This window comes from Penaeus vannamei, chromosome 26, assembly GCF_042767895.1.
Source record: "Penaeus vannamei isolate JL-2024 chromosome 26, ASM4276789v1, whole genome shotgun sequence".
Classification (NCBI taxonomy): domain Eukaryota; kingdom Metazoa; phylum Arthropoda; class Malacostraca; order Decapoda; family Penaeidae; genus Penaeus; species Penaeus vannamei.
Window position 1 is genome coordinate 36,703,194 of NC_091574.1, and position 22,500 is coordinate 36,725,693.

Sequence of the window (22,500 nt, forward strand, 5' to 3'; positions counted from 1 at the left end):
AAACTAGAGACCATTGAAACGTCATACACTGCTCTAAGGAAATACACTTGTGAGAGACTGGTATATGCCCATGACCTTAGCGAAGTTGAAGCACTCCCTGGCCACATGCAGAGGAACAAATTGCTCCTGACACAAGTCACACGACAGTCAATGTGTGTAATACTGTGACCTTTAGGTACTCAAATGACCCAAAGTGCTTGTAACCCCAACCTGATCCTACTCTGTGTAGGGACAGCACTAGGGTCGAGGGCCAATCAAGCAACTACAATATCACACTATGCATGGAGTGTGATTTCAAGCTGAGTGGTTATAACCATTTAGACCCCTGACTACACCCTCCACCTACAATGAAAAAGCTGCAAGTACAATTCACTGTCCTTGGATAAAAGCTGAAACTTGCTCACACCCAGCCACATTCCACTCCCCTCACTCAGCAGAGCAGTGGAAGGAAAAAGAGCAGACAGTAAGATCAGAAAAAAAGAAGGGACCAGACAAAAGCAAAGTCAAACAACAAAGGGACTATACTTGACCTGCCTCAACAAGGAAAGCAAGCAGAAAATGTACCAGGAAAGTTATATATAACAGTAAAATTGGAGAATGCTGTGAAATGATTTAAGGGGAAATTTAAGGGCACATAGCACAGCAAAACCATAGGGCACAGTCACAAAGATAAAAGATAATGAGAAATGGCTAATGACTGAAGTGGTTTAGGGTGGGATTTTCTCTTAAATTTGTCTTCCCTGGTTCTTGGGTGCACTAAAGTCAACTCTAGGGACCAGCTCACCAACCCCTATTGATATTACTAAAATCTGAGAGGGTTCTATAATTATGAGATATGAAATACTCTTACAATGTTCAAGTGAATAACTAGGATAAAAGTTTAAAATGAAAAGAGAATAAGATAAGTTGCTTTATTCTTTTATCCTCTTTCCCAAAAAAGTTTACAGTCGGAAATATTAAATGCAGTCCTTTAACATTCTAAGGACTAGGCTTTCAAGTATCACAAGAATCTAAAAAACAATAATGATCTTAGTAATAACATTCACTTGATGTTTATTTCCTGAATGTTTACAAATAAATAGAAAAAGAAAGAAAGAAAGAAAAACTCTCTTTGTATTTTGTACCTACATCACATACATAGCTTTGAGTGCCAGAGACAGGCACTCCAAAAATATTACAATAAAACTTTACACGAACTGACTTTGGTTTGAACATGATGCCAGACTGACGCAAGTTGAAATGAAGACCTTCAGAAATGTTTACATTTTGAATTCACCGGATTACTTGAATGATAATGCAGCTGCTACATGTTCTCAAACTCCATGGTGTGTCATCATCTTGGCCTTGTGAAGTATTCAACCACTAAATAATACCATATATGATGGACAATATGAATGTTTCCTTAATTTGCATTTACCTAACATCTAAATTAATGAATGGAACAACAGAAAAAAAATAATAATAAAAAAATAACCATTAAAAATCAGAAGATCCCTTTGAAAAAAATAAAATAAAATAAATTAATTAAAAAATAAAACACCACCTCATAAGCCCGCACGCCTAACATCTATAATAAAGTTCAGATCAATTTGAAAAAACTTGAGGTCAAACTATGTCTATACACACACACTGACAGAAAAAAGATGAATATATATACATATATACACACAAAATATGCATACGAAAGTTAACATTACCTGTACAGATATGTGTAAGTTTCCCATATCAAAAAAGACACTGTAATTTAACTGGCTAAGAGGATCTCAGATGGAATTCCATAAACATTCCAGGATGGAATTAAGTGTCACTTGTGGTCTCTGTGCCTTCTATGTCCTGTGGCCTTGAGCTTTCTTGAATTTCAAAAAGCTTTGAAATCTAATATGATTCCAGGGCATCTCTAACATTTTCATGGTAGGTAAATTTGAAATAAAAATATGTTAAACATAAATCAAAAGGTCAATATCAATTTCATTTGCACATAAATGACATAAGTAAGCTAAATAAATAAAGAAAGAAACATACTTATGCTTTCTTAAAACCAGAATTCCAATTCATAAATAAAAATAAAAATTTGAAGATCACAATACAAAGAATTTTATTATTTCATTTTATACTTTTACACCCATCTGCTAGCCAGAAAAAATGTGCAACATACAGTAAAACCTCTTACCAGCATCTCAAACATAATCAGTGCAGTCCTTATAATACTGATTAAATAAATATATATACAATTTAGTATGATGAAAAACTTATCAACTTGTATAATTCAATAAACATACATATGTCAATTTTGACTGACATTCAGCAAGTTATTATTTAGCCCCATGCTGCCAGAAAACTGTGCATTTGCTGTAGCACAGTTTAGTGAAATGTCTCTGCACAAGCTCTTCATCCCTGAGTCAACTTGGTTGACCTTATGACCTCACCTGATCTTATCTCTTACTGAATTTTTGGGGAAAGTTTATTTTGTAATGCTTCCAATATTGATGCTGTTATCATTATCATTATTATAGACATAATAATTATCATAATATTATTAACATTACTAATAATATAAGATGGAAAAATCTAAAGCTCAAAAGAAAGGGTAAATGGTAAGATAGGTAGTGGTACTAACAATTAGCTCACTGGTGACTAAGTACTTGAAGAGTCATTAATCTGTGAAACAATATATATACTAAACTCACAGTGGGCATATCAAGTTTGTACATGCCATCCCCGGCAGCATCAGGTTAATAAGACACTTTTAGAACTATGCACTGTATACACACATCTGTAGCATCTCTATTTCAGAACTATTAAGAGGCTTCCCTGAAACATTGATGTCAAATATGAAAAACTTTATTTATTACATAAAAAAAAAAAAAAAAAATGCCAAGCTTATCACATCAAATATCTTACTCCCATAAAGAAAAGAAAATAAAGTAATAGAGACTGGCCTCTATGATCTAACAATTCCTCTATGGTTCTCACTTTTTTCTGGTGCTGTCTTACAATCTTGTTCCAACTCCCAAAATCTTATGAGATTACAAGATACATAGAACTTCCTGCACACTAACACCACTCCCTCACCCCAAGCATTAAATTAATTATCCTCTATCTTGACACTTATGCTGTGCAGCCTCCAACCAGATCTAAATCAGGCACTTGGGACTTCTCTTTTTTTCAATTACATCAAATGACAAAATTTCAATACCATGATAAAACATTTGTCTTGTGGAGGTTCTCTGCATAGGATGGAGCAAAGGAAAGCCAATCATGAGATCCTGTAAGCCACTTCTTTATGTCTAAAAAGATCCTACAGTCCTATTAATAAATAGCTTGTGTTTCAGCAGACTTTTGCCCTGAATTATTCCACATAAACTATTACATCAGACCACAAAAATATCATAGTTATACAACTGAACCGCCATGAATGTGGGCCCTGAGAATATCAAAAGGTAAGGCCATAACAGCCTTTACCATGTTTCGTGCATTCTATTAAGTAGAATGTAAAATTACTGAACACCTCTTTACTCCTAGCTTAATGGTTTGCCTCTGGGAAGGTCCTTCTTTCTTACCAAATAATTACTGGTTTCAGATAAATGGGTTTACTGATATATGGGTCTCATTTAACTTGAAAAAATAAAATAAAAAATCTATAATTTTTCCTATTCTTTTTTTATTCACATTTATTCATGCCATTTTCTTCTCTCTTTTTAGTAACTTATTTCCATTTTCCAGTCTTGCAAAACTCATCACAAAGCACCACTTGTGCTGTCCTTGTTGAGATTACACTTGCAAATGGGAGGGCTTTACAGCCCTGTGTTAACATCAATGGTATGGTGATGGTCAAAGGTTCCCGGAGAAACGAAGATGGAGTCCGAGTGGTCGACTGGTTCCAGTGAGGGGGCAAAGTCCTGCTGTGATGTGGCTATTAGGTACTGGAGTTCACTTGACACTGGAGTCCCATCCTGGAGAGACCAAGAAGAATCAGGACATTCCAAGGAGCAACGCTTTTTCTGTGTAATTGCTCACTCACTCTCTCCCTTCTTGTTATTCAATTAGTATACTTATTAAACATTCCCTCACTAATTTAGTTATTCACTTTCATTCACTGATCTATTCACTTAATCATTAACTCTATCAGTTATTCTTCATTCATTCATGCACTAAGTCAATAATAATAATGAAATTCTTCTTTCTGAAGATATTAACTCCAGCAACTCATTACATATGATCGGAAATTCGTGATTTTTCAATATATTATACATACACATAAAGTGATAAACACCACCAAGTTTCACCAATCTCTGACCACCAAGGGGGTCAGAGATTTAGTTATACCTCTTTTAATTTTACATATTTAGCAAAAATATTATGTCATGAGATTGCCGAAGCCCACTAGATTACAGATTTTTTTTTCAATTTTTCTAGTATTTTTGAAAATTTTCGTCACAACGGCCCCTTTAACCCTTTGTGCTGGGATGACTACATGAAGAGTCAACTATGATTTTAGAATATTTTGTTTACACACTGATGACACCAGAAGATCAGTCATAGACAAAAATAATCACCTATCCACTAGCAGCCCGTCTCACAAGGGCTTCTTTCTACATTATTTGTCATTATTTGAGAGGATGACAGGAAGTGGGAGGGTCAGAGTGATTGCTATGCAAAGCATTGGTCATCAAATTTGTCATCTTGTTTCATAAGATCCCATGCAAAAAGACTTTTAATAATCAGTTACAGCAATAATAATTAATGCTATATTTCACTTTGGACTTCAGAAAACAAGCTGTAGATAAGTCATAATATGACTTATGAGAAGAATGTTTGAATGGGATATGAATCAGAAAGATTTGTTTAGGAAATTTACTCCAACCTAACTAGTTACTATTTATTAATTTTCAAATATATCCCATTTGCATCATCCCATCATGATAACTAGTTTCACAGCCACTCAATTAGTTAGTCGGGTGTTCAGGCATCTTTTGGTTGCTCTGTACTGAAAATAATAAGAAATTGGATGCCCTACTTTTAGGTAAGACACCCTAAAGACAGCCCAATATTTTCATCCCATTTTTTCTGGTAACTCCGTTGAATGTGATCAAAATTCTCCAATTCCAGCTGCTTTGTCACTTCGCCCACCAGTATAACGCTGACATGAAATCTTGAATAACATTTTATGATTATCTATGACAAGGCGTGGCCGGGAGCTGTTATCGGTGGGATATCTGATGTCTCATTAACCTTTTCATAGGAAGAAGTACTGCTAAGCTTGAAGCTTTTAATAATATTTACAAAAGTGACAGAAAGCATAACTCTTAAGCGTATTTTGGAGGCATTTCAGAGGTTTTTTTGGCTTCTTTGGTGGTTATAACTATCAGTGAACCGGGAGAAGAACAACAAAAACATCAGCACGATGCAACCATCAATTACACTCACTGTTCTTACATATTAACTTATGAAACATATTATATTGTATATTAATCAGTATAGTTATAAAACTACCTAAAAATGACCTGGTCTTCTCCACCTCCTAACACACATACATACATGTACCTTCTCCCTGCCTCAGGGCAAAAGTAATGTAACAGAGACAAAAGAACTTGGCTGTATTCCACAAAATTCTCACCCTAAAATGCAGGAAATAATTTTTCAGCACTTGTGATTATTGCCATTGCACCAGCAGTGTTTGCCGCATAACCAGTCAATTTGTGGGAAATAAAATAAAATACCCTGCGCTGAAATCCTAGCTAAAAGCCTGTTCATAGCTTTATATGAAAAGATGATTCCCCACAAACCAGTTGTTTAACATAAGTTTGCTTGTTTTTTCCCCACATCAGATATTTTCACCTGTGGCAGTTATCTAGGCCAATATACAAGCCTGCTTGTCTGTACATGCACTTATCACATGCCCTTTCATTATGTCATGAATTTAGTTGAAATAATACAACAATATAAGGTGGATACTAAAGAATATGTTTGCTACAGACTGAGCATGTCAATGTCTGCATCTGAGAGTTTAGAAACTCAGCAAACAATAATGATAAGGGTTTCTTACACAAACTTTTGTCATTCAAATCCGATATAAACATTCTTCTTCTCATAAGCCTAAATATTATATAGATAAAATGTCTGGCTCAACCCCTAGTTGCTGGGTGGCATGCTTGCACATGCTATGGCATGATTAGACTTCATTCTGGGTGGCATGTGCATTCATGCCATGGGTTTTTCCTACAATTGTGGCAAAAAAAATTTTTTTTTGGGGGGGGGCCAGTGAAAATGTGATGCAGCTTCTCGACACTTGTCTGTCTGTCTCTCTATTTGTCTGTCATATATATATTTCAAATGCTACTAAAGGAAGAACCAAACAAAATCTGAACAAAATTAATCATTTTTTACATGCCATATAAATATCATCCAAACACAGGAAAATTAATTCCAAAAAAACATGCACCCTTAACTGTCCTCAAGCAGCACATTGGTACAATAAGGAACCACGAAATACAAACCTGATTCACAAATGCCCCGTCCTCCCTCTGGAACACAACAATCTCCCCTTCATCCTTCTCAGCTCCTGTGATGAGGGGGTCAGCTATAGAGGTGGCCCCAGTGGGACTGACCTCCTCGATTTGGTATGCCAGTCGCTCATCTTGCGGGGATTCTTGCAAGGGAGGAGTTGGAGAGGGGCCGATGAAGGACTCTACCACGTAGTCAGTGTCACTCTCCACTTCCCGTTTTGACATGAGACCCTGGAAGCAGCAAAAGGAACTGATGTCAACATCTAAGGCCATTAAGTGTGTGGAGATGATGAGAGGTTCTCTTGAAAGAATGCTAAGTGGTTAAACACATCATGTATTGTGTAGTTATTTGCCCCCTTTCAGAAAAAACAACACAACAATCCTTGCTCTCTGCCTCTGGGAGCCAGGAATTTGTAAATCTATATTTCTGACATAAAACTACTGCATAAAAATAAAATCTCATAAAAAGAAGACACAAGACTGATCCAATATTCTAGGGGCATTAGACTAATAATGTCCTATCTATGGTATAACTCTTCTTAACGCATTACCGCCGGTATATTTTAAAAGCCGAAAATAAAAGATTCTGGGCAGCTACAACATCTGCGTGCGGGGCTAGCCCTGACTCTGTCCACGCGCCGGCCGCAGCCCGCTGCTGCATCGGAGCGCGGGCCCCAATACAGCATCACACTGGCAGGACACACGGCAATATTTGTCTTTTCCGGGTGTCTCATATGTGGGACACCCATCATTACTGGGTTAAGATGGCTTAAGGGGACCGTCCCAGGTGAGGGGGTACAAGGGGTCAAATTGAGTTAGCTAGCATATAGTATAGGTACATGGATGAGGAAACTACCAAACGAGCATTAAACGCCTGCTATGGCTCATTGTCTTGCAGGCAACGCAAGACCTGCTGAACACCTGGGGAAGTATGTTGCTAATGAGCACCCAGGTCCACCCATGTGAGCCTTTGCTTGTTGTAATCGCGCATACGCCATTTGATTACATTACGCATAGATATTACATATATCATTATTTTATACCATTATCAGAAAAAAATTATATCACAGTGATTTATGACAATTTGTGAAATATATCTAAAAAAATATATATACCATTATCAGGAAAAAAATTATATCACAGTGATTTATGACACAATAATTTGTGAAATATATCTAAAAATATAAATATATAGGCTTTGTGTCCTTTTACACACGAAATATGCTTCTATCGAGACTCCCTGGTAATATTATGTAGCTTACAAAGTGATCTGTACGTGTACTGAATACGAAGCACTAATGTTTGAAAATAGCCGTATAAGTAAGGATTGAAATATTACCATTAGACTTGACTCAAAGGTTGGTACATCACAGTATGGGTAAATTTAATTTGATTTGAAATTGGTCTTTCCCGTTGTGAAGGCCATTTCAATACGAAGGTTACCTCAATGTCAGATTTATGAACTTCAGATGTATAAGTGAGACACAGATTATTTCATATTGAAGATGATAGTACTCAGTAATATCTGCTCTGAAAGAAAAACTATATGGAATTTTGAGCTCGTTTGTAAGTGCAGTCTTCGTCTATTGTTGATAAAGCTATCGCTTCTGTTTTGTGTGTTCCCGGTAAAAACTATTATGTTTAGACGTTACCATAGGTCTTAGGTACCATAAATTCATACATATCCCAACACACCTTGGCGTCTTCATGATTTTATGCACTTTTTAGTAAAGATAATAGGTGCAAATGGCTATCCACCAACTCTAAACTTACTCCCCTTTGCAATCTGTTAATATTGACAATTATCAAAGAAAGTGGTTTGAGAGGGATAACTAGTATATATTATTATTTAGATATGAAAGTCGATGTAGGCCTACTAAATGAGGATGATTAATTTTTTAAACTTCATGTGCTCGTCTTCACATATATATGATATTCCTCGAAAATTATAAATACACAATAATCATCTCCCCCCCCCCCCATAGCGTCCCTACTGAAAATCGTAATTCCGATTGACTTGGTAATCCTCACATCGCAAAGTAGACTAAATAAGCTTTTTTATATATAGCATATTAGATTTAGCGAAAAATGCCAGAGATAGCGAACTTTGGCAAGCTGCCAAAATATAAAACGCCGTATCTCTGTTCTTTATTTACACGACCTTTGGTATATAATGGGGCTAGTAACCTTCGTGCAATTCAAATGCAGTTTGTGTAATAGCCCAATTTTTAAATTTTCACCTTAATCAATAAATATACATTTTTTTACTGCTGAAAAAATCAGACAAAAAATAGTTCCCTATGTCAACCAGTCCCCCACAAAAAAAAAAAAAAAAAAAAAAAGGAAATAAAAAAATTTGGCTATTACATGGCCTTAGGCTAGGATAGCTCTATAAAAAAAATCTGGCTATTACATGCCCTTAGGCTAGGATAGCTCTAACACATGATTTTTTTTTGTGGATTGTTTAAGAAAAAAGTGTGGGCCACATTATGTACCGAAGAAGAGGGGAAATGTCCAGATTTGTCTTTTGATTTGCTTTATCATGATGGTAATATTTAATTTTCCTTGCATAGACTCCATATCATCTCTCTATGGCATAAAGAGCTCAGAGCAAGGATTAAAAAAAAAAAAAGTATGGAACATTAGGTTATTTGTCAAACATTTCATTTTTTCGTAATTTTCAATTTTTTGTACTACAACCTGTGCCACCGACCACAGTGGCCAGGAATACTGTGCACAGCTTAGAAATGGCATCCTCCCTAGAGCCAGCGCTCTTCCAGTCACAGCTTTATGCACGTTACATTATACATTCGTTCATCAATAGGCTTAATGCTAAAGCCCCTTTCTAAACGCCAAATGAGTCAAATACCACTCCAAGATGATTATAGTGAGGCTTTTCTGTCACCCTGGCCTTCACTCATGACAGCATGTTGATATTATCTTTCCCACAACCATTTTGCCCTCAAACCCAGATTCTTCCATGACGAGACCATAATGTCATCCAGATCATGGGGGTTAACAAGCCTTCACAATGTGGGAAGTTTTCCATAAAATCAGTTATTTTGACAAATCATTTATCTAAGGTCTGCTTTTTGTGGGAAAATGACATCAGAATATACAGTTTTTGTAAATAAATTGTTCAATCTCTCTCTGTTGCCATTCACCTTAATTCTCTGTTTATCATCAGTGTCCAAATGATCTTTCTGTCTAAAGGAGGCCCAGATTATTTTTTATTAAGTACAAGCTGCCACTTCATCTCAGCAAATTGTATTTAAGAGTTTGTTTTAAAGACTGCAATGTACAAAGTCAAACACCACATCTGCTCCTTAGTTGTTTTTCAGCATTGCTGAGCACTCTTAGCCCTTTGCTGGCTAAAAGAATCTCAACTGTTTTGGATTGCAGTGGCTAGACATAAATTTGATTAACCATTTGTAATTTTAAAACATTAATTACCTGGATAAATCTAAGTAGTTGTAACAATTTCATTTGATTTTTCTTCATAATCCTATCAATGTTGGGAGAGTGTATATGAATTCATTAGTGGTCTATGTTATGCAGAGACAAGCCTTGAAAATTTAAGGTATTAATTCCTACCAGAGGATTATAAGGGCAACAGATTTGTTGTGAGAGCAGACACACAGCCTTGGAAATTTTACCTGTAGTCATTTTTTCATTGAGAGTCATTACACTAACAATATGATGACTACCATTTTCTTATTCTGCAAATCTCCTCACTGAGTTAACTGTGGAATTATGTGATAAGGGGAAAAAGAAGAGAGAGGACACATCACCTTCCAATTTCTAATTTAATCTCTCCATCTCTTTTATAGATCTGTACAAAAGTTTTTCAATCAATCTTTTTTTTTACACATTTGTCTCAAAATCTTCAATTGACCTAACATGACCTAATCCACATCCACCAACCCTCCCAGGGACATACTGATGAGACTCTATTCTCAATTCTAGTTCAAGACAATATAAAAAGCTGGGATGCCTGATATGGTGAAAATTAATAAAACAAAGATCAAAGACAAAATAATGTTGCTGTAAAATCAATAGTTTGTACTTTGCCCTATTGCAAATAAGATTTATTCACATTATCATAATCAATTTAGTTTCCCCTCATTCTGTCCCTCCTCTTGTATCATTCATCTCTATTGTTTTACACTTTTTTAACCTAATGTTGACGGAAAAATGGTGCATTCCCTTTGGCAATGCTTGGTTAAATGTTTCTACACATAGATGCCTCTGCTAATGCTTAGCCACAAAGGAGTCAATTAGTAGATCTTGCAACCTAACTTTTCCTTGAAAAAGTGAGAAAAAAACACTTTTGTTAATAATGCTATCAATATTGGCATTATTTTTGTTATAAACATTATAAACATTACTATATTGTTACTAACATTACTAACAGCAATATTAGATATTAAAAAATATTATCTAAAATCAAGGAAAGGGATAAATAGGTTAGACAGGTAGTTTGCGTAATTGGCTCATCAGTGACAGTACTTGTGGAGCCATCTATATTCAAAAACAATTACTGAATTCAACACACACAATGGGCAATAGCATGTACATACATGCCATGCCCAGCGGCTTGGGGTTAAACTTCCTGCTGACTATGGTAACTGTAACTCAAACCGGAACAGCCAATGTAGATCATGAACAATAAAGAAGCATGGAAAACAAATCTCAACCAATATTTCAACGGATACCAACACACGATAAAGAAAATAAACACCCACCACAAAAAACAAGCAAAGTATCCCACAAACAACACATTACACATGCCTGGTATGGAGACAAAAGATATTCCACTCCCTCCTCATGGTTGTTGTTGATGCTGTTGTTGTTGTTGTTGGCAATCACTACCTCTGGGTCGTAGCAGATATCTTCCTCCTTCACTACTGTTGACATTTCTGACACCTGAAAGTTAGGAATAAATTTCTAGCAATATGGAAATTACCTACTTCACAGGCATATAGGTGAGAAAGAAAACTTACTAAAGAATAATGTAAACCATTGCATCCAGGTGCCTCATTCAGGCACTCAGACTAAGATCCATGCATTAGGTTTATTTGATTGGGAAATCTGGGTGAGTGGCTTGTAGGCCTGGCCCACAAAACACTCATGCATGGCATCAAGACTCCTTGCCTCCTCTTTGTAGTGCTATTAGCTCTTATCCTGGAGACATGTTTTTACTATACTGCATTCTTTGATGCCTATTTTTGTCCTTTGTTATGCTGTATCAAGACTGATTTAGTTGAGCAAACTCAATATCATCTTTTCAGGTAGTTCATACTCTGTGCAATAGCAGTAACAATAAGTAACATTGTGCTACTTGTATATTTACCTGAATTTTCAAGTAAATGAATTTTCTATAATACATTGTGCTCAGCAGGAAACTGCAGACAAGAAGAGGAGGTTCCTGTATGTGGAAACTGTCTTTCCTAGAGTAGGCAGTCTCCTAGGCATGGCTCACTGATGGTACATACCACCCCATTTAGCAATTTTATGCTGTAGCTGATAACCAAATGATCCCCACAAACAAATGTTACATAGTCTCACCCTCCTGAATTGATGAACCCTCACATAACTGTTTACCTAAAACCTCTGGCTGTGCATGGAGTCAAAGGCATACAGCAATAATAATGTTTATTTGAACATAAGAAAATGCTTTATTAAAATATAGTGTATGTATTACATGGGAAGGAATAGGTCAAGGTTAAAACAAATACATGTGCTAGATATCAAAGGTATTGTGGCAAAAAGGGTTAAAAATGACAAAGATTAGGTCAGAATGTGTTACATGTCCAAGATCATATAGCACTTAAGGATAGTACAGTAGTGAAGAGGGTTAAGAGGAGTAGCAGGTGGAGTAAGGCAGGGATTAGTAAAGGGGAAAGGGGGTTAAGGGCAATGGGGGATTAGATTAAATGGAGAGTATTTATGCATCTGAGGAAAAGGAACACAGCATAGGGAACAGCACAAAAGAGCTATTATGAAGCAATCAACAGGTAATAAGAGTAGAAATGGGCATCAGAAAAGTAAGAGAGGAAGACCCTGGAGAACAAGGCAAGGGACCAGAAGGTGATATATCAGGATCAGGGGAAGAAGCATCCAGGAGGGCTCATAAGGGATAATGGGGAAAGGAGAGGGGGGATGGTGCAGATTGAGAAGGGGTAAGGTGAGTTGGGAAAGAGTGGGAGAAAGTGGTATCTAGGAAATATGTGGAGGATGAGTATGGATGTTGGCAGTTACTTTAAAAGTAGAGGAAATAGGAGTAGAGAGATTAAAAGATGGATGAGGTAGAGGAGTATTATCATGGGTCATGTTTAGGAAGTTTTGTATGTCTTCAAGAGTTTCTGGCATGGAGGTGGGTGGAGATGTTTGAGAAACAAAGGTTTTCTTCTGAGGAGAAGAGGAGACAAATGTTCAAGGAGCAGAGAAAGAGGTAGGTGTAGGAGAGAATCTAAATGCACCAGGCATTTAGATTGCCTGGTGCAACAGGTAAAATGAGGAGGCAGAGGGACAAGCACCAGGGAAGTGGTAGAGATTGGGATAATCTGGATTTAGAATGGCAAGAAAATTTGACAGGGAGGGAGAGGGAGTAGAGGTAGGATGGCAAGGGGTAGGGGGAAGAGATACGAGGGAAGATGCTGAGATATCTTGGGAAGAAGGGAGAGGAGCAGAGCAGACAGAGTTGGAATTGAAAAATCTTGTGTGTGCGCTTCCTGTCTGGCCTCACATAAAGAGAAGCCAAGTTTGAATCTCAGACTCAAACTTTTATGTAGGGTTGCTTCTATGAAATATGTAAAGGGAGCCACTTCAACAGGCACATATGTGTGATTGTGCAAAGCAATTTGAAATCATGACTAGGTTGGGCACATAAAGGTAATCATTTCTACAACTGATGGGGGAGAGGTCAATAAGGTTGGACAGAGCAGGACTCTCTACCAATATAAAGTTCATGGGAAAAACTATGTCTATGGAAGGTAAACTTGGCAATATTGACAAAGGGCTTACAGCAGAATCTGTATTACCAGTGCATCTTAGACACCAAGGCAGGTGACCAGGTCATTTTCACAGTCTGACCAATCCTTGCCATATACAGGGCAATTAGCTGGGCACAAGAATTAAGTCCAGAGTGAGGCTGGGAAGGAATAGGTTTGCAAGTGGGGTCAGTCAGGGTAGATAATGCTATAATTATTACAAGACTTGCATGACTGGAATGACTGCAGAATGAAACTTTGCCACTTGTTTTAGGAGACATTGGAAGAGGATAGCATTGTCAGAGTAAGGGGCTTTTAGGGGGGAATTATAAAGAACTGATCTCCCTTGACTGGGCTAAATAGAGTACTCAAAAGTTTTGTAGAGGTGTCAGTAGCAAAAGGACATAGGTGGGAGGAAGAGAGAGTGGTGTGGAGTGAGGCAGTATTGCAGGGAGGACAAAAAGAATAGTAGTAATAAGAGAGGAAAGGGTAAACAATGAAGAAGACTGTGCAGTAGGAAGACACAGAGTTGGGAATGTTGGGAGAGAGGAATGGATGTATTCTGAAGGTTAAGTAATGACCTAGAAGGATGATTTGAAATGGATCAAGTCAACAGCAAGCATCGAGGAGCGGGTAATTGTAGCAGTGGTCAGAGCTGCGACCAAAGGAGAGGGAGGGGTCGGGACACCAGAGAAGTCAGTTTCAAACAGATTAGTTGATGAAGGGGCAAGCCTCAATGCCCCTGAAATGGGTACAAAATTTTCATTAATGACCATTCAAGACTCACACAAAGCCAGCCTTTTATCCTTTCAGCACAGCTCTTACACCATCTATTATGAAGTGGACAAAAGAAGATATTACAGAAGAAAAGGAAAAGAAAAAGGATATTAAAAAAGACTGTAAAACTCGTTAAGCCAAGGGCTGAGGCCCAAGGTAGGGGCAATCCCCAACAGTCCTCATCTTAGATGACCTATCTAAGAGATAATTGCCATCTCATTGTCACAGTATAAAGAATCAAGATACAAGAGAATTTCTACCCCATTGATACATGTTCAATTCACTTTGATTTTAGGTATCAATTTTGTCTATACAGATCACTCCAGAAGTACTTATTCACATAGGTCAATTACTAGGCCTTTTCTTCTCGACCGCTTACCCTTGTTCTTGTTTTTTAGAAATCTTTTATTCTTCTACTTTTTATTTAGTAATATAATTATTGGTAATGATATAATAATCAAAACTGTGTCAATTTCAAACATGGCATCAAAGCACAGAAAGGGGAGAAGTACAGACTACAAAGAATACAGATGATATAAAGGACATGGAGATGTAAATAAACTAATATACTGTCCACGGCAGATAAAAAAGAAAAACAGTACATTTATAATAGCGGTAATTATACAAAGAGGCCTTTGCTGACATAATTGGGAACAATTCTAAACCAAGAGAACAATGAACACTGATCATTATTTTGCAAAGTGTATAGGGAAGATGTTGACAGATTCAAACCAAAATTTAAAACTGAAGCAAGACATGGTCAAAAGTTATTCAAGGAAAATTTCAAGAAAAAGTGAAAAAAACAGCTCCTGTGGAAAAAGTTCAGAACTTGGAGATAGATCTCAAGCAGTATGTGAAAGATATGAAGTAGGAAGTAAGGAGTACGCAAAAGTGAGGCAAAAACATATATTGAAAAGGATGTAATCAACAAATTAAGCTAAGCTCTTTTAATTACATATATAGTATGACCAAAAGTAGAAATCAAATTATCTACATCAAAAATAACACCATTGTTTACACTAAGAGCAAATGTGTGAAATCCTTATGCCAATTTCCAAGGTCTATATCTGTCAACTGATATACTGTATTAAGATGGCAATAGACTTTTTACCTTTCACAAACACCACATCATCTCTCTATGCTAATCTACAACTCTGTACAATAACAAGAACAGTATGTAACATTTTGCAATTTGTGTCTTTTTGTATTTTCGTATTTTACAAATATCTGTAATTCAACCAATACTACTAGTCACAGCTGGCAGGAATAAGATCCTGAGTATGACAATTGCATCCTCTTTCAAGCCAGCACTCTTCCAGCCACTGATCACAGATGGTATTCTACCCCCATTATTTCCTTTCTGCAATTTAAAAAAATGCAAGAGCCCCTTCCTAAAGGCCCACAGATTTATTTGTCTTTCTGATCATCATCAACTCTTCCTATAAGAAAAAACTCACCTTCCAAAAATCTAGATTTATCTGAAAATGCTTGTTTGTGGGTTATCTGTTTTCCTTACACTCATCTGGAGGGTTGATCTTATAGCATCTTTCTGGCTCTTAATGGGAAGTGCACTTATCAATAATATGTTTACAAATAAGAATTCATGATATCACTTTTACCTCCACATATACATCCACCTAAAACTAGATAAAATCACAGTATTGTTATCATGTCCCTTAGAGAACTGTAACATGAATAGTGTGAGTAAAAATGTTCAATTATCATCATCATCATCATCATCATCAAGGGGGCTTATGCCGACGTGGGCGCATAGCCGTATCCACCCTTCGCTTCCACCTACGAGGATCCCTCATGGCTAGACGCCAGGCAGGGACTCGGCCCATCTCTATTTCTTCATGGCAAGTTTGGTTGATCTTCCCAAGCCACGACTTCCTCGGTCGTCCCACAGGCCTCCTCCACCCAGGGTTGTCTCGAACAGAGACGACCTGATGGGCAGGATCATCCTGAGGAAAGCGAGCCAGGTGGCCGTATAGCCTGAGTTGGCGATCACGGATTGTGCAGATAACAGGTCCTGTGCCAGTCTCACGGTGCAACCGTTGGTTGGACACATGGTCCCACCAACAGTACCCCATGATCTGGCACAAGGACCTATTACAAAAGGCTTCAAGACGAGCCTCCAAGGCACAGGACAATGTCCAGGTTTCGCTACCATATAGCAAAACTGGTATTATCAGGGCCTTGAAAACCCGTAGCTTGGTCCTTCTGCACAGGTACCGACATCTCCAAATACTCTTGTTGAGAGAGTTCATGACCCTTGCTGCCAGGCCAATCCGTCTGCTGACTTCATGGTCTGACAGCCCAGAGTTATGAACTACACTACCAAGGTATGTAAAGCTCTCTGTGACTTCAATGTCCTTGCCACAAGCACGTACCGACTGAGCAGGTTCTCCTAACAAGTCCCCAAATTCCTGGACCTTGGTCTTGATCCAGGAGACCTCTAAACCCAAGGGCTTTGCTTCATTGCTAAATGCATAGAGAGCCGCCACTAGGGTTTCCAAAGACTCAGATAGAATGGCAACGTCATCAGCAAAGTCAAGGTCTGTAACCTTGATATTGCCCAGCATTGCTCCACAATGACTTTGAACAGTAGCTCTGCCCAGTATCCAGTCCATGCAAGTGTTGAAAAGAGTTGGTGCAAGGACACAGCCTTGCCTCACTCCTGAACTAACAGGAAAGAAGCTCGACAGGCCCCCACCACACTTTACAGCACTTTCAGTACCAGTATACAGGCTTGCTATTAGTCCAATAATCCTTGTTGGTATTCCTCTCAGCCTCAGGATCTCCCAAAGTGACTCCCGGTGCACCATATCGAACGCCTTCTTGAGGTCGATGTAGGCTGCAAGCAGCCCACGCCTGAACTCACGGCGGCGCTCTACAATGACTCGAAGCACGAGGATACAGTCTATTGTGGACTTACCAGGAGTGAATCCGGATTGCTCCAGTCTCTGGTGCCTCAGTAGATGGTCTCTGATACGTCTCAGAAGGATGTGGGCGAGAACCTTGCCTGGTATACTGAGCAGTGTGATGCCTCGGTGATTGCTGCAGTCCCAACGGTCCCCCTTCCCCTTCCAGAGAGGGATGACCACACCCCTCAACAGGTCAGGAGGAACGGAACCGGACCGCCAGATGGCAGCCAGGACAGCATGTAACCCCCGTGCCACAGGTTCACCACCAGCCTTTAACAGTTCAGCTGGTATGCCACAGATACCCGCTGCTTTCCCACTCTTCAGCTTGGAAATCGCCCCCCTAACTTCAGTTAGGGAGGGAGGGTCCTCGCTGATAGGTGGATCCGGCAGCGGGATCTCGACACTACCCGCATCCAAGTTAACTGTTGGTGGGTCAACCTAGTACAGCTGCTCAAAATACTCAGCCCAATGTTCCCGCACCACAACAGGATCTGAAACGATCTGACCACTTACTGAGCGAACTGCTGTCACCTGTGAAGAGGGCTTGGAGTTCAGCTTTCTCAGGGCTTGGTATGCAGGACGAAGGTCATTTACTAAGAAATGGCCTTCTACCTCCTCTGCAAGACTCCTAATAAACTGTTCCTTGTCCCTTCTTAACAGGGACCGAGTTCTGCGCACATGAGAACGGTGCAATTCCCGATCCCCTGTCAGACGAGCCACACGACATGCATCTGTGGCTTCCAGTGTCTCCTGCGAGATGGAATTCTGTACTGCTCTCGGGCGTATACCAATCGTATCTTGAGCTGCATCAAGTGTTTCACGCTTAAAGGTATCCCACAGAAGAACAGGGTCTGTCAGACTGCCAAGCATTACGAAACGATCAGAGATTGCCTCAGCAAACCCGCGGGCACACTCCCCCTCCCTCAGCCAGTCCAAATGAAACACCCTAGGGTGATCATTTGACCGCTGGGGAATTTTGAAGTGGACCCGGAGGGTAGCCACAACCAATCTATGGTCAGTACCACAGAACTCAGCACTCCTGTACACCCTGCAATTCTGAAGGATCCTCCAACGAGTGCTAACGAGTATGTGGTCGATCTCCTTGGCTGCAATTATGTTCAATTATGTTACACCTAAATATCAGCACAATACTCAAATGTACCAACCTGCTCCTCATGCTGCAAAGTCTCCGATGCATCTCTTATTTCCTGATGCTCACTGTTATTGACAGATTCCGTTTCATTGCCCACTATCTTTACTAAAGCTTCTCTTGCCGATACTCTGCAAGGGAAAAACGAAAATCAAACAAAGGAACAATCAACAACTCTGTGTGTGTGTGTGTGTGTGTGTGTGTGTGTGTGTGTGTGTGTGTGTGTGTGTGTGTGTGTGTGTGTGTGTGTGTGTGTGTGTGTGTGTGAGTGTGTGTGTGAGTGTGTGTGTGAGTGTGTGTGTGAGTGTGTGTGAGTGTGTTTGTGAGAGTATGTGTGAGAGTATGTGTGAGAGTATGTGTGTGAGTATATGTGTGAGTATATGTGTGAGTACGTGTGTGAGTACGTGTGTGAGTACGTGTGTGAGTGTGTATGTATGTGTGTGTGTGTGTGTGTGTGTGTGTGTGTGTGTGTGTGTGTGTGTGTGTGTGTGTGTGTGTGTGTGTGTGTGTGTGTGTGTATGTGTGTGTGTGTGTGTGTGTGTGTGTATGTGTGTGTGTGTGTGTGTGTGTGTGTGTGTGTGTGTGTGTGTGTGTGTGTGTGTGTGTGTGTGTGTGTGTGTGTGTGTGTGAGGGTGTGAGTGTGTGTGAGTGTGTGTGTGAGAGTGCGAGTGTGAGTGCAAGTGCGAGTGTGAGTGTGAGTGTGAGTGTGAGTGTGTGAGTGTGAGTGTGAGTGTGAGTGTGAGTGTGTGTGTGAGAGTGTGAGTGTGAGTGTGTAAGAGCCCAAATGTTGGGTCCTACATGAGTTTGGTAGATGGCGAGCTTAGGGTTAAGGTAGACAACCAAGATGTCGACTCCTTTACTGAATAAGATGTTGGAGTGCGGCAGCTCCTCGGAGCGAGGTGTTGCTCCTTGGCTCCCCAATGGGAGTCTGCCTGATCTCCTATACACTGGTTTAAAGATTGCACCAAGTCACATTGTTAGCATGTGACGAACGGTGATGAACAAGGAAGCGTTACAACAATACATAGATCTTGTGGAAGAGATAAACAACACAACATTCTAATGTCTGGTGAGGCAAGAAGAGATGAAGGAACAGAGGAAGCAATGGTCAGGCATATATGCATATGTATATGTATGTGTGAAGATACGTATGTGACAAACATGTAAGATATTATATATAGATACAGCTGGGTTACAGTGAGTGAATGAGTGAGTGAGTGAGTGAGTGAGTGAGTGAGTGAGTGAGTGTGTGTGTGTGTGTGTGTGTGTGTGTGTGTGTGTGTGTGTGTGTGTGTGTGTGTGTGTGTGTGTGTGAGTGAGTGAGTGAGTGAGTGAGTGAGTGAGTGAGTGAGTGAGTGAGTGAGTGAGTGAGTGAGTGAGTGAGTGAGTGAGTGAGTGTGAGTGTGTGCGTGCATGCGTACGTAACATGAAAAATAAAAGCAAAACACTATGCAATAAAGAAATGGAATAATCAGCATTCACATAACTTTCACCAATTTTCATCATCATCATCATCATCATGAACAACAACCACCTGTTGATGGGCACGCACAATCATGCTGAGGCCACTATTTTAGCTTAATAACTTTTGTTTATACTTAAGATGGCTCTAGAAATGCCAAGTCACCAAGGAGTCCATTACTGCAATTATTAGGCTTGCTTGATCTCCCCTTTTTATCCTATTCCTTGATTTTCTAGCTTTCTTTTGTACTGCTATCATTCCTGTTAGTAATACTATAATAATCAAGATATATCAAACAATATGAATAATAACAGCAAGACAAAGGAAAAAGAGACTCCTCTGATGCTTAGTGCTTAAGGAGTCATCTACTGCAAAACAAAATTGCAGTGGATAGAGTACAAGCACTTTCTTACTAAGGAGTTCAATGCTAGGCATATCTGACTGCAACTATTTACCAACTCCTTGTTTATTCCCAGAGTATTTATAATAAAATCAACATTATAATTGTTATAGACCAATTCGGTAACACCTAGCAACCACCCCTAGCAACCAACACTTGGTGAAAACAAATCCTTGTTCATTTGAAAACTCACTGCGCTTTCCGAGATTTTTTTCTTTTCTTTTTTTTTTGCGTGAAAATGCTAAGGAGCTAAGTTCAAACCACAACATATGGGAAAGAGAGGTTTAACCTTTCATATATTCCCAGATCTCAAAAAGAAACCTGAAAAATGGAAGTGATGGGTGAACAGGCCATGAAACACAGGAACACTGATGGAAGTGCTTGGGGGCCTGGTGGAAACTATGTTTACATCTAATCAGTACATTTTATTACATATTAATATTTTACACCTTTTCAAATTCTAGAGGCAGATAATCACTTTCAAACTCTATCCATCTACACTCTCAACATCAAGGTCAACATTGCCAACATTAGGTTTTGGCAGCAGTAATACACTTCAAAAAGCATAACAGTAATTTTACATTTTTCTGAAATAAATTGGTTCATCATAATTTTCATTTACAGAAAAACCATCCTCGGATCCAACTCACCCAGACATTATCCCAAGCACTGTCCTTTAGATGAAAACAAACCAGTCATACTGTTAAAAAAATGAAAAAGGGAAGAAAAGAAGCCTAGCTAAGGAGATACCAAGCATTCAGAAGAAACCAAATTTGTTGTGCGCATGTAGGCCTTTAAGTCACTTCATTTTCCCTTTTATTTAAACACCTAGTAAATAGGAAGAAAAGTGATGTTAGGTAATGGCACTGATTTCACAGAAAAATAACATATAACCAAAATTCACAGATTACTATAACAAATTATGTTATCATGAAATGATTTTTATTGCCTGATGTGTTGATCAAATAGTCTTACATATCGGGATATTCAATATTTTGAAGGATCGTCGATCTCGATTTCGGCAGACAGACAGTATGGGCATTTTTTTTTTTTTTTTTAGCTGCACAGCTTTTAGTTTTGATTCATATTCCTTTTCCACTTTGGTTCTTAAAGAATCTAAGCATTCATACGCCATTTTCGCTCGCGCTGATAACGAGGTCTCTGCGAGCGACGGGTTTGTTATCACCAAGCGGAATGGAGACTCTGACTCGTGACGTCACACCGAATCGGTCTATAATCAAACTCATTATCACTCTTGTAACATTATTAACCCTTGGATCCAGATGCTTCACTGCCAACATGTGGCCTAAAATCTGGGCAATAGGCTTACTTGAGTGGTTACTCTCATGGGTGTGTGTGGCTTGTAGGTTGGGAATACACGAACACTCTTGAACGGTGTCAAGACTCAACCTCCCCTTTGAAATGTTATTATTTCTGTTATTTGTCATTTTTTTGTTTCCAAGTAATACTCAATTTTCTGTATAGGAATAGGATCATGAGCTCATGAAATAGTTATCCAGCTCTCTGCTAATCATGGCTTACAGATGTTACATTCCACACTTGTTTATCAATGGAAATAATGCAAGAGCCTCATCCTAAATGCCCACTCTGTCTGATTCCCCTCCAAGCAGGGGTGTCAAACTTAAATCCATCACAGACCAATTTTCAATTCAGCTACCATCTTCAGGGCGGCCAACAAGGGTTCATACCTGGCTTCCCAGGATTACATTGCTGAAACTAGTATTATAAACTTGTATGTAGAGTTTATTTTACTTATCAGATTTCAAATGGTGATACAAATGGTAACAAATTAAATATGACATTATTTTCAATCATGATCATAATTTCATAGACTAATAATTTGTGTCACCCTGTGTTCCACCTATGATCATCCAGGGGGATAAAATTAGCCCACAGACCATGAGTATGACACCCTTGGGTTATTTCATTCATTACAAAACTACAATAAGAAAAAAAAATGTGAGAGCATTAGTGATAATCTTAAAAAGGCAAAGGACTGGCTTAATCAATCATGTAATACAGCATATTTTAAGAATGAAATAGCAAAATTGCTGAGGGCAACACATATGAGTGTGGTGGGCCTCATGTTTAACACCCCTGTACTAAGAGCATTGTGCACTTGGGGCAAGTTATTTCTGTCACTCCAGCCATCAGCCAATTTTTTCCCTGGTAGCATGTTCTCGTCATTAAACCCTCAAGCCAATTTTATTTATCATCCAGTTCATAGGTGTTAAGAATAGCAACTGCAATAATGACAAAATCTTC

At 38.8% G+C, this 22,500-nt stretch overlaps 1 protein-coding gene across 4 annotated transcripts in view; it reads right to left on the bottom strand.

The window, feature by feature from the left end:
- Nucleotides 1–897: 897 nt before the first annotated feature.
- The window catches only part of LOC113808203 (uncharacterized), a 44,239-nt gene continuing 22,636 nt past the window's right edge, over nucleotides 898–22,500 (bottom strand). For all 4 annotated transcript variants that reach the window (XM_070140442.1, XM_070140443.1, XM_070140444.1 and 1 more), the window contains 4 exons: nucleotides 18,369–18,483; nucleotides 11,298–11,432; nucleotides 6,498–6,737; nucleotides 898–3,953 (listed from right to left, as the gene is read on the bottom strand). In XM_070140442.1, the coding sequence (XP_069996543.1) occupies nucleotides 3,795–3,953; nucleotides 6,498–6,737; nucleotides 11,298–11,432; nucleotides 18,369–18,483 (649 nt within the window). In that variant the 3' untranslated portion in view covers nucleotides 898–3,794. The remainder of the gene's footprint in view (nucleotides 3,954–6,497; nucleotides 6,738–11,297; nucleotides 11,433–18,368; nucleotides 18,484–22,500) is intronic.